The 13,394-nt window shown below is 40.0% G+C and overlaps 1 protein-coding gene across 1 annotated transcript in view; it reads left to right on the top strand.

Moving 5' to 3' along the window:
- The window catches only part of Pdhx (pyruvate dehydrogenase complex component X), a 68,763-nt gene that overhangs the window by 43,651 nt on the left and 11,718 nt on the right, over positions 1–13,394 (top strand). The window contains exons 5-7 of the mRNA XM_052726052.1: positions 1,135–1,233; positions 6,850–7,024; positions 8,582–8,729. Of these exons, the coding sequence (XP_052582012.1) occupies positions 1,135–1,233; positions 6,850–7,024; positions 8,582–8,729 (422 nt within the window). The remainder of the gene's footprint in view (positions 1–1,134; positions 1,234–6,849; positions 7,025–8,581; positions 8,730–13,394) is intronic.

Below are 13,394 nucleotides of genomic sequence, written 5' to 3'. Positions count from 1 at the left end.
TGTTTATACTAAGAACTTGAAGACATACATCAAAGGTACAATGCAGTAATAGCAGAACAGTCTAATTAGAAGCGGGAGAAGGGCTTAGAGCTACTTCTTCCATTGGTGAGGTGGCTGGTAGACACATGAAAATGGACTCTACCATTATGTGGCACCACTGCACACCCCTCGAGATATCTGCTTTCAGAAGCCCCAGAGTATAGCAAGTGCATGTGGAGAAACAAGAGCCCTTGAACATAGGCGAGTGAGAATGTAAAGTCAAAAGGTTGCCATGAAAAAACGGCATGGCAAGTCCTCAGAAAAATCACAAGTAGGATTTCTCTGTCATCCAGCAACGTCTAATACTCTGGGATCTGTATACAGAAGAATCAAAAGCAGAGATTCAGTGTTCTTGAATCTGTGTTCATGTATTCCTCACAGTAGTAGAAACAACTCATACTTCTAAAATGCTATGTATATGGACAAACATTTAGCCTGGAAAGGAATGATAATCTGATACATACTAACTAGTACACAGATTAAGTCATTAAACAAACCAGCCACAAAAGCACAAACACTGTATTTTTCCATTTCCATTCCTAAAGACTCCATTGGGAGGGACAGTAGAACAGTGGTTGCCGGGGCCAGAGGATGAAGAGTTACTGTTGAGTGGGTGCAGAGTTGGCATTTGGGAAGAGGAGAGAATCCAGTGATAGATGGCCTTGGTGGCTGCACAGCAATGTACGTGCTCTCAAAGCTACTCCATTATATACGGAAAGTGCTTGGAGTAGAAAGTTAGCTTATAGTTGTACTGTGCTAAGTGTAGGAAGGAGCACCATGGGTTGGTTCCCTATTGGTATCTGTGATGCAGAGTCATATGACATGTAATCAGTCAAATTGGATGTTCTTTATCCTAGTGAACATTTACCCTTATTTAAAGATTATTTAGAATTGGTAACTCCTTTCTGCTTTCTTAAAGTATCTTGACAATAAAATAGATTGATGTAATTTATGTGACTGTGACTGACCAGCTATGAGCTTCAGGGTTAAGATTTCACTTTCCTAATTATCAGCAAAACTGTTGACATTTGGATCTCTTTGAATCAATATAAGTGTTAATTAGTTTCATTCATCTTCATTTTTTTTCATTCTTAGATTCCGCTTAAGTCCAGCTGCCCGCAACATTCTGGAAAAATATTCATTGGATGCCAGCCAGGGCACAGCCACAGGCCCTCGAGGGATCTTCACTAAAGAGTATGTGTGTGCTTGTGCGTCCTCAGTCCCTTCACTTGCCTTTTCTGAAAAGATTTTTAAAGAGCTTATTCTGTGTTGAAATTTAAAACAAGGTACACTGTTCTTTCGTGGTTTTAATTCCTTTTGTTAGTGTAAATTATAGTCTATGCAAAGATTGTTTTCTGAATAATTGCACCATTATTAAGAAATAGGTCTAATTTAGTAACTAAGCCACATCCTTAGAACTGGTGATAATGCAGAAAACGAGAGCTCAGAGCAGAGAAACATCCTGCAAGTGGCATAAAATCGCCAATCACATTTCCATTGCCTGGATATGGAAGTAGACTTTTAATTTATTTTTTTTTTTTATTTTTTTTTTTATTTTTTTTTTTTTTTTGGTTTTTCGAGACAGGGTTTCTCTGTGTAGCTTTGCGCCTTTCCTGGAACTCACTTGGTAGTCCAGGCTGGCCTCGAACTCACAGAGATCCGCCTGGCTCTGCCTCCCGAGTGCTGGGATTAAAGGCGTGCGCCACCAGCGCCCGGCTGGAAGTAGACTTTTAAAATAGTTTAATTCCTAGCCCCTCAGACTATTTACTTTTTCCAGAGCTGTCTCCATCTGCAGTTATTTCTCTTTGGGGATTTCCTTTTCTCTTTCATTGATCTGTCTGTGAGTTAATACCATTTTAATTATAAATGTTTTGTCGTATACTTTAAAATCTGATAGACATATCAGATTTCCCTTGTTCATTTTTTTTCGACAAAGTAGCTTTATTGGTATATCCTCTTTGTGAATGTAAAGCAGCTCTTAGGGTTCTTCAGATGGAGGAGAACATGGTCATTTATGAAATGTGTTGAATTAGCTTAGTAAGAACTGACCTCTTTATGTGGACGACTTCCTATTCAAGAAATTGGTGCATCTTTGTTTAAAACTGTCTATTAAGAGTCTGTTAATACAGATGAGCCTTTCTCTACAGATGTGTGCACCTTTGTTGGTGGCAGTCCCTGAATATTTGAGACTGAATTCATGTTTTTAGAAGTGTGTTTATTCTAGGCTTAGCTAATATTGATTGGAAATGATGATGTTGGCTAGAATTTTTATAAATTTAGGTAGAACGAATAGAAATAAATGGTGGTTCTGGCCCGGGAAGCTGGTCTGTTTTTCACTAGTTTATATCTTAATTTTGTTAGTCACCTACCAGTCTGTACCTTAGTAGAACTCTGCAAAAATGGAAAAAACAATAATTTTCATAATAAGACGTTTTCCTGCTCTGTTATCTGAGGGATAGGATAAAGGGTCTGTTTAATTCATTAACCACTGAAGATTTGAAAAAATGCAAAATAATTATAGCTATAACCTGAGAAGGCTCAGCATGGCAAGTTCGTGCAGTATAAATTGCAACAGATAAGGGCCTCTGAGGCAATGGGATCAGTTAAGGTAAGGCTCATCAAGTAATATAGGCAGGAGATAATGAATACTGCCCTTAACGTGGTTGGAAGTCATGCAGGAGCCATCTAGAGTGTGCATCTGGGATCCTGGTCTGGGTAGTGGAAATCCTGGCTCCAGAAGTAGATTGAATAAGGGCTTTGAAGAAGCGTTTGCCTTAGCAGAGTGCCTGATGTCTAAGCTTATTGTCAGCACTGAGAAGCCTTCCAGGGATCAAGAGCCTGTGATGAAGATGAAGGAGATAGTTTGAGTAGATCATAAAGCGGTGCTTGTCATCCAGATCAGCAGCAGCAGCATCTTTTAGAAGACTAAATATCTGTGGTGGGATATTGGGAAATGGTGCACAAGTCAAGGAATGTAGGTCTGAGGAAAGGTTCCTGAACTTGGTGACTAGGTGCCCTTTGGGAAAGCAGCTTCGTGGTAGGGCAGCAGGGGCACAAAGACCTGGGACTTTCTGCTCTTATTTTCCTGAGTCAGGGTTTCACTACATAGACTGGGCTGCCTTTGAACAAGAACAGCCTTTCTCCTGCATGCCAGGTGTGAGTGCCACTATGCTTAATGCATACACAAGGATTTCAAGAACTGGTGTAAACTCTGTTAGTACAGTTAGCTTCTTGATGCTCTAAGGGAACAGTGTTAAGAGCTGTGCTTACAATGCTTTTGCCTTCTTTCTCCCACCATTTCCCAGTTCTTTCCCCAGCCTTTATGCCTTCTCTACCAGAAGGAAGTCAACTTGAGTCTTCTCAGGATGAACCTTTACAGATTTCATGAAAAAAAGTGATCCTTAGGGCATGCACTATGGAGGGTTTTTGCTTCTGTATGCTATTTGACATTAAGGTGGAGTTTAGAGAGAGACATTGCGCCAGTGTCTCATTTCAGAAGAAATGCTCTCTTCTGAAACAGTTGTAAAGCTCCAGGCTTTGGCCTGAGCTTCCCCCAGTATGTCTAACAACACGCTCTGGAAATGATGAGTGCCATCTCCTGTCTGCTCCTCCTTAGCTGAGAATGCAGGGCAAGTGGTATGGCAGCGGTTCTGGCCAGTAAGGAGCACCTCAGAGCCATTGTGTCTGTGGAGAAGAGCAGAGGCTCAGAGCTGGCTTTTAATTCCATGTGAAAACAGAGGTAGTTCTCCAGGTATGTGTTTGTGCAGAAGCACGGAGTCATCAACCAGCCTGCCTGTAAGGACTCTTTCGAGACAAGTGCCAGGCTACAGTCAGAGGCTCGTGAGCAGTGTTAGTCTTTGCCTTAATATCTTTGGTGTGTCTAACTATTAGATCAGAATTGGACTTAATGTTTTTGTTCATGTCAACCACAGCATCAGAACTTGGCGTGTTGGCAGTTGTCTGGTTTTAAGTAACAGTCTTTAAAATTAGTTGATGACGCACCAGAGTTAACTACCTTCTGAGGGGTGGGAAAGCTTCTACTTGAGCTAATTTCCGAAGTAATTCATTTGTTTTCTCCTGTTTTAGCGTTCTTAATGCCTAGTGAATGCTTCCAGTTGAATCTGATTAATTGTTTTAATGGGCAGAAATCATTAAAATCATCTCTGCGTTATAGAAACTAAATTGTTGGCTGTTACTAAACAATAATTAATATTTACACTTCATGAGCTATATAATTGTAAAATCAATAATAAAAAATTATTGCAAATCTCTGGTCAGAATTATTTTCTACTTATTTTTTTTTTATGATTAATGGTTCCTCTTCACTTTTATTCCTCACCAAGTACTGTTTTACCCAGTAATCTTAATTACTTCAGAGTAAAACCAAATCATGTCTTCCTTGATAAATCAGTCATGCCCACGGGAAATAGGGCTGTGTCAGGTTAACATCCCACTCTCGTTTTTAGATTGATGAGTCAGGTACTGGTCTGTTAGATTTTTACCAGCTCCTTGGGTTTGTTTTCATCTGATGGCTGACAAAGGTAAAAATCTGGGTAAGAAAATGTGTCTGCTATTTGGGGATAATACAGACTATAACGTTGGACTGTAACTTATAAGCGCTCTAGAAAAGGAAATTCCTTTCATGGAGGCATCGTTCTGGGTCAGTGGGTCCTATTTTATATCAGTGCTTACATTTTCATCTAGTCCTTGGGCTCATGACATCAGTCTCCAGGAATTGTGTCAGCTGTCATTGACCTTGACACAATTTGAAATTGGGTTATAAATATTATGGGTAAAAATTGATTTCCAAGTAGAAGTAAACTGGTTAAAAGCCATAAAGGTCCACAAATCACTCCTGGGGACACTTGTCCCTTCACTGCCTCTGCCACTCTGTCACCAGCCATTCCTCTGTGACTGTGTCTGGTGAGTTAGGGCCCTTGTCCGAATTAGGCATATCCTAATTCCTTGTTCAATCCCAGCAGTCTACCCATTGTGGATTAATACCTCGCTAGTCTGTTCTTAGGAGACAGCTCTGCTTTCACTTTATTTCATTTGCATAGCATGTCCACTGCTTTTAGAGAGGTAGAAGACACACACAGACTTTGTAGCTCTCTCTGAACCTGGGCGTACCCAAGTGTTCCCAAGCCTGGCTGTACTCAGCTGCCTACCTCTTCACCTTGCTCACTACATTTCTATTCTGGTCTTCCGTCTCTTCAAAAGCTCATCTTGGAAGCCACATAGACACCCTTCTCCCAGTCCTTTAACCTGCCCACCTACACCATCCTGCAAAGGTCCAATCTGCCCAGGCCTCCCCCAGTTCTCTGTTTCAAAATAACCAGTCTTCTCACTCACTGTCTCATTACTCTGCTTTATTCCTTCTTAAGGATGCGTTACCATTGCTATGGTTTGTTCATGTGACTGATGGATAACTCCTCTGGAGAATAAAACTTTGTGGGAAGAGTTTTGTCTAACGACATTTTCTCCCAGCACCTGGAATGAGTGGGTGCTTGAGACAGACTGAGTTAGATACTGAGTTTAACTGTTTTGAGTCCACATGTGTCTAAATGAGGAGTAGTACCTCGCCCACCTGGTTGATGTGAGTGGCATAACATAAGCGACACATGTGACACTTGGAGGGCTCACCTTTCTCCTCCTCCCCCACTCTTTCAGTGTTAGGAATCCAGAATGATGTAGCATTTCAATTGCTTTGTCAGTTGGAGCTCTCATCTAAAATATTCCAAGAACACCTGCACAGGGACTGGGGCCACCCACAGTCGGCTGGGCCCTCCTCTTATCAATTAACAATCAAGAGAGTCCCCCCCCCCCCCCAGACATGCCCACGGGCCAGTCCGACCTGGGCAGTCCTTTAATTAAGACTCCCTTCTCAGATGACTAGGCTGTGTCAAGTTGACTGCTAACTATAACCTAGCAAACTGAACTGAGGACTTCACATATCTTAGAGTCTTAATTATATCCCTTTGTAAACAAATGCACCTTTGTTTTACAAAGTAGTCCAAAAGACAGGTCTGTAAGTAGCTTAGTTTTTCCATTCTAAGTGATACTAATTTAGGAAGTATTCTAATGAAAGCCGTTGGCATTATGAACTTGGCACTTTCTGAATGCCATGTGACAGTTATCTCATGAACATAAAGTAAAATATGTTTTAATTACTGCATTGCTCATCTAACTAGTGACACTTGTTTTCCAATAAAAGACAAGTTTACTTTTTAATACAAATTACTATCTTTACACAATACTGAGGGGTTATGTACACTCTGGGATCAAATAGATAGACCTGTCACAGATTCTACTTACTATGCTGCCATAAGATGCTAAGTTAAGCAAGAGGGTTTGGGGGGGAAATAATTATCTCAGATATGCCCACTGGTTCTAATTATTATAAATTCAAATTATTAATTGGGTTTTGAAAATGTATAACTACCCATTGGATACCTAATAAGAATCAGAAGACCATCTAGGCCAGCGGTTCTCAACCTTCCTAACACTGGGACCCTTTAATACAGTCCCTCATGTTGTAGTGACCTCCCCCAACCATAAAATAATTTTGTTGCTATTTCATAACTGTAATTTTGCTACTGTTATGAATCGTAATGTAAATATCTGATATGCAACGTCAAAGGAGTCGCATCCTGCAGGTTGAGAACTCCTGGTTTAGGGAAAGGCTTGCTTAGATTTTGTAGTATTTGTTTGTTTTTAGTGTTTATCTTCCTTTCACACCTCAGCACTGTTTTCTAAGACTGTCTGTATTCCTTCCTGTTTCATGATTGTCCAGTTTCCTCTCATTTCCAGAGATGCACTCAAATTAGTTGAGCTGAAACAGATGGGCAAGATTACTGAGTCCAGACCAGCCGCAGCTCCTCCGTCCACTGTCTCAGCATCTGTGCCTCCTCAAGCCACAGCTGGGCCATCTTACCCTCGGCCAATGTTCCCACCAGTATCCATCCCTGGGCAACCTAATGCAGCGGTGAGGTCTTCTCAGTAAGATTCTATTGTTTAGATACATTAGAAAGAAAATAAAAATGGGTACTGTGTGCTTATAAGTACTTTTTATCAATCCATTTAAACAGTAGCTTAAAGTTGTAAACATAGAGAGTACCCCAAGTGGTTTTCTTGTAGATTTCGTGGCACAAACAGAATTGTTTGTTTGGCACTGTCTCCCAAGTAGAACTGTGATTCCGTTCCATTTTCCCATGAGTTGTAACCCCTCAGTACAGTACATGTGTGCTGTAATCATGGCATTTTTCCTTGGAAGTAAGACTAATTCACAGCTCCTGTTTATGGGTATATTTGTTTTTTGTTGAGGGAATGAAGAGCTATTTAGAATTACCATACAACACAGTCCACTTTCTTCCTCTGAGACAAGCAGTGTCAAGATTGTTTTTCTTCTGTTTATCCCATTTTTCTTCTCTGTCCCTTTAAAATCAGGGTCGTAAATGCACATTGCTCCCACTGACAGAGAAGATTGTTTATTATCATACTTGGCAAGAACGGAGGACTGACTTTCATGGGCAACATTTTTTATGCACATTAACATTGTACTGTCTGTACAAAAATTTGCTAGTGTCAGATCTTCCTTAAAGTGGCTGTAGTAGGTTATTCAAGGTAGGAAGGTACGTCTTTAAGATGCTCACAGAATATAGAGACCATGTATTCTATGTGATCAGAACACTTTGCTAACAGAAACTGCCCTTAAAATATCATTTGTAAAAAGAAAAATAAATTATTGTTTTTTTTATTATCCTTTGGTGGCTATAATTCCATTTTAGAATAGAATAAGGATGAGGAAGGGATTAAACATAACTGGATGCCCATGCCTTTACAAGAAAATTTATATTAAAATTACAGGAAGATTTTTATTATCTCATTTATATTTTATATTTTGAATTTCTAGGAAATAAGATACTCATTATTTTTAAATCACAAAAATGCATGTTCTATAACTGATTATTCATTATGTAGTGTGTTGCCTTTTTCTGCAATATGCCATTTTTATAAGACTTGCCTATAGTCAGTATTTGTAACAAAAATTGCCTACAGACTGTCTGGATGGATAGGTAGATATTTCTTTCTGTATTCTCTCATACTCAACATACCTGTGTGTATGTGCACATATATGCATTGTATATATGTATATAGTGGTGTGTTCCTCCCATACTCAACATGTTTGTACATACTTGTGTGTATACACATGGTACATATGTACATGGTGATGATGGATTGGTTTATTTCTAGCTATCTTAAACATGGTAATACAAGATGTCTTATTCATAACTGAAATTTAAATTTTGCTATGTTTTGTTGCTATTTTGGTTGTATAAACTCAAGCCAAATACTTAGATTTCTTATATTCCCCCTTTATACAAATAATTTTAATAGTACTTTCCTTAAATTAATCTTTTGTATCATAAATTATTAGGTCTCCAGGATTTCAGATAGGTAGTTTTTTTTTTTTTTTTTTCTTTCATTCTACTTATGTTTTGGGGACAAATTGCCTTTTTTTTTTTTTTTTTTTTAATTGCAGGGCACATTCACTGAAATTCCTGCCAGCAATATTCGAAGAGTTATTGCCAAGAGGTTAACTGAATCAAAAAGTACTGTGCCTCATGCCTATGCTACTGCTGACTGTGACCTTGGAGCAGTTTTAAAAGTTAGACGAGATCTGGTCAAAGGTTAGTAAAGTTGAATTGCCTTAACGCAAAATGCATGCTAATCTGATGATCATCAAGTCCTTATAAAATGCACCTTGTGTATCTTTTAATTATTCCATAACCCAATTGCACTGGCTTATTTTAGCACAGAGATGAGGGGGAGCAATGTTTTCTCCTGCATAAAATAGATTGGGTGCATAATACTGAATTAGTCACAGATTATTACTCTGCACAATAAGGATTTTTGTTCTTCCATGCTTTCATTCTACAATCTCCTTGGTGATGTTCCCATCCTGTTGTTCAGTTCACACACATCCTACAGTCTGCCACACTAAGAGCCCTGCCAGTACTAATACGGTGCCACTTCTGGCCAGTGGTTGTTTTCGTAAGTAAAAATAAGCTTAATATTTTTGTCTCCCTTGAGTTACTTTTTTTTGTAAGGACAGATGAATGACTTGCTTGCTCAGGCTAAATGCTTGTCTTAATTTTGAATACCTTTTGATAGTACTAGCTGAACAAACAAAGATCTTAATAAAACCCTTAACTGATTTAAGAATGCCGATGTAAGAGTGCCATAGGTGGTAAGTTTTCGACTTCACATAGGTGCTACCCTTCTTTATGGAATTTTTAATTGTATTTTCAAAACATGTTTTCTGATATTAAATTGAACTGTCTCTGAGCACGTTTCAAAATAAAGTTCCAGAGAGGTGTGGATTGTTAGCATGAAGATTTTATCTCAACCTTCCCAGACCATTTGCTTTTTCTCTCCTTATTCCACTGGCTAAGGTTTTTGGTACCATGACAAATGTCAGTCGTATAGGCATTTATTCTTTATATGTTCCTGTGTTTTGGGTGGGGAGAAGCATTCAATCTTTAACATTTACAGTAAGTTTTTTATAGATCGTTTTCAGGTTGAGGAAATTCCCATTCTCTGTATTCTGAGAATTTTAAGCATGAGTGGATGCCGAACTTTTGTCAAAAAGTTTTTGGTCATCTTTTGAGAGAACTTTTCCCTTTTGGTTAAGATGCCAAACTACATTGGTTGAACTTCAGTTATTGAATCAACCCAATATCCCCCACTCAAAGCTTCTTCATGTACTAGCTGATCTTATTAACGTTTTGTTAAGAGTCTTTACATCGGCTGGGTGTTAGTGGCACTCAGGAGGCTGGGACAAGAGGACTGAAAGTTCCAAGATGGTCTGTCTATGTATAACTATATTCATATTTGTTATATAATTACACACATGCCCATAAGAAATACTGCCCTTCCGCTTTTCTTTCCTTGGGCTTGTTTGTGTTCCCAAGGTTTGTCTTCAGCTCGTGTAGAAAAGTTGGAAAATGTTCCTCCTTTTCTTTATGGAAGTGTTTGGTAGAATGGGATTCTCTTTTTAATGTTGATAGAATTTAAGAGTGAAACTGTGTACATCTGGGATTTTAATTGGTACTTAGGGTTTGTTTGGGTTTTTTGTTGGTTTGTTTATTTGGTATTTTTAGGTAAGTTCTTTTTGCAGCCCGTGGAGATTCATGATCGTCCTATCTCTAGCTCTCCAATGCTAGGTTATAGGTGAGCATTACCAACTTCAGTTTCTTAACTATGTGTTTAGTAACTATCATCAGTACTTGAAATTTCCCATAGTAAGAAACTGAAAATGAAAATAGTTGACCTTTGCACACATTGGATCTGAGAAGCCTATAGCTTTGGAGATAGAAGCATCTTATGTGAAGCTAGATATACAGTCCAGAAGCTCTGAACATGAAAGTTAGAAATGGAATGGGGGGGATGTAGCTAGAGTTTTCCTGCCTGGCCCACAGTCAGGACAAATCTCTCTCACCTGCCAGTCCCACAGCCACTCAAACCCGACCAAGTAAACACAGAGACTTATATTGCTTACAAACTGTATGGCCATGGCAGGCTTCTTGCTAACTGTTCTTACAGCTTAAATTAATCCATTTCCATTAATCTATACCTTGCCACATGGCTCGTGGCTTACCGGCATCTTCACATGCTGTTTCTCATCATGGCGGCTGGCAGTGTCTCTCTGACTCAGCCTTCCACTTCTCAGCTTTATTCTCCTCCTTGTCCCGCCTACACTTCCTGCCTAGCCAATGGCCAATCAGTGTTTTATTTATTGACTAATCAGCAACACATTTGCCATACAGAACATCCCACAGCACTTCCCCCCCCCTTTTTTTTTTTTTCAAAAAGGAAGGTTTTAACCTTAACAAAGTAAAATTACATGCTGTGGGATGGTCTGTATGTCAAATGTGTTGCTGATTGGTCAATGAATAAATCACTGATTGGCCCATGGCCAGGCAGGAAGTATAGGCGGGACTAACAGAGGAAAACTGAGAGAACAGGAAGCTGAGTGGGGAGACACTGCCAGCCGCCATCAGGATAAGGAAGATGTAAAGTACCGGTAAGCCACAAGCCACGTGGCAAGGTATAGATTAATAGAAATGGATTAATTTAAGCTGTAAGAACAGTTAGCAAGAAGCCTGCCACGGCCATACAGTTTGAAACCAATATACGTCTCTGTGTTTACTTGATCGGGTTTGAGCGGCTTGGGACTGGCGGGTGAGAGAGATTTGTCCTGACTGTGGGCCAGGCAGGAAAACTCTAGCAACAATTACATACAATTTGGGAATTTGGGCGTAGCTTCTCTTACTACTTCCTGCTGGAGGGGGGCGCTGTATCTTATGGGGACACAAAGAAAATTTTAGGATCATGGAGTAGTCCGTGAGGCTGTATCGTCTGAGCCAGTTGCCTTCAAACCATTCTGGATGTTGGATTATCTGGGCCATGGTGTCATCAGAGACCTTTCAGGTGGTCTTGGCTGGTCAAACCTGATGTATCTTAATCTGGAACAAATCCATAGCCTCTGGCTTTCTGTGGGAACAAAAGCAGAGTCTCCTTTCCAAAGCGACATATCCTTATATCCAAATTTTGAAGTCAAGGTATCTTTAAAGTATACATATTGGTTTAACTCAGCTTCCTTTATAATCAAATATCTCTCTGCAGTTAAGAATCCCAAAGACAGGCTGGAGAGATGGCTCAGAGGTTAAGAGCACTGACTGCACTTCCAGAGGTCCTGAGTTCAATTCCCAGCAACCACATGGTGGCTCACAACCATCTGTAATGAGATCTGGCGCCCTCTTCTGTATACATAATAAATAAATAAATTTAAAAAAAAAAAAAGAATCCCAAAGACGACACAATCCAGATTCTCTGTGTAATATTCATCTTTACGTGGCTTATTTTCTATATTAATTTTATTGTCTCTTTAAAGACTTTCTTTTTTTAAAACTATGTATTTGTTTATATAACTGTATATATCACCTTTTTTTTCCTCTTTCAAGCCTACGTTTACACACATTTTAAACTTTTACATCTGAATCTGTCTTATTGTGAATCTATTGCCTTAAACTGCAGCAGCTGTGGCTGCTGGCTCCGCCCACCTCAGCTTCCCATCATGGCTACGTTTACCACCAGCTCTGGGAGCTATCGTGGGTCTATGCTTTTATCCAAGCAGCACGTAGCCCAGAAACCTCTTTTTTTTTGTATTGTGCTAGCAAAGTCTAAATCCACCATGCAGCTTAATGTGCCACTTGCAGAGGCCTCATTCCTGCCATATGCAGGTCAAGTGCACATGCCAGGAACCCACAAGTAGCTCAAACTGGCAGCTGCCGCTCATTTGAGAGAGACAATTAGGAAGCTGTTTTTAGCTCCGTTTTAGAATCTTTTTTCTCAGTTTTTAGGTGGAAACTCTTGCCACCACGTTGGACGCCATTTGTAGCTAGAGTTTTCCTGCCTGGCCCACAGTCAGGACAAATCTCTCTCACCTGCCAGTCCCACAGCCACTCAAACCCGACCAAGTAAACACAGAGACTTATATTGCTTACAAACTGTATGGCCATGGCAGGCTTCTTGCTAACTGTTCTTACAGCTTAAATTAATCCATTTCCATTAATCTATACCTTGCCACATGGCTCGTGGCTTACCGGCATCTTCACATGCTGTTTCTCATCATGGCGGCTGGCAGTGTCTCTCTGACTCAGCCTTCCACTTCTCAGCTTTATTCTCCTCCTTGTCCCGCCTACACTTCCTGCCTAGCCAATGGCCAATCAGTGTTTTATTTATTGACTAATCAGCAACACATTTGCCATACAGAACATCCCACAGCAGGGGGAGTTATCATATGAGGACATCAGAACCATGGAACTGGAAGTTCCTGTCTGGGACATAAGAACATTGAGATGAGGGACTAAGAGGAAATGAGTAGTCAAGAGGAGAAAACCAGGAGAATCTGAGCAGCCAGGGAAGCCAGTAGTGCAGGTGCTGAAGGTGAAGAAAGTGATAATGTGCTGCAGTACGATGAGGACTGCATTCTAGGTGAGGGCTTAGGGGGTGTCATTTCATTGACTGGGGCTTCTGGCTGTAGGAATCTGGATTGTCACTGTATGCTTGTGAGCAGCTGACAGGGCTAGGTGAGGTCAACAGAGTGAGTTCCTAATATGACTGCCATCCATTTGAATTTGTATAGACCAAATCCTTAGCCTGTGGTTATCCTTATGTCTCCAAATACTGGCAATGCACTTAGATTTCTACTCCTAGAGGAGATTTTTAACAAACCAAACAGAATGTCTATATATTTCTAGATATGTGACTAGAAGACTGCTGTGGAGGAT

This window comes from Peromyscus californicus, unplaced genomic scaffold, assembly GCF_007827085.1.
Source record: "Peromyscus californicus insignis strain IS unplaced genomic scaffold, ASM782708v3 Scaffold_7__1_contigs__length_154581171, whole genome shotgun sequence".
Taxonomy (NCBI): Eukaryota; Metazoa; Chordata; class Mammalia; order Rodentia; family Cricetidae; genus Peromyscus; species Peromyscus californicus.
This window is presented reverse-complemented; position numbering and strand designations above follow the sequence as displayed.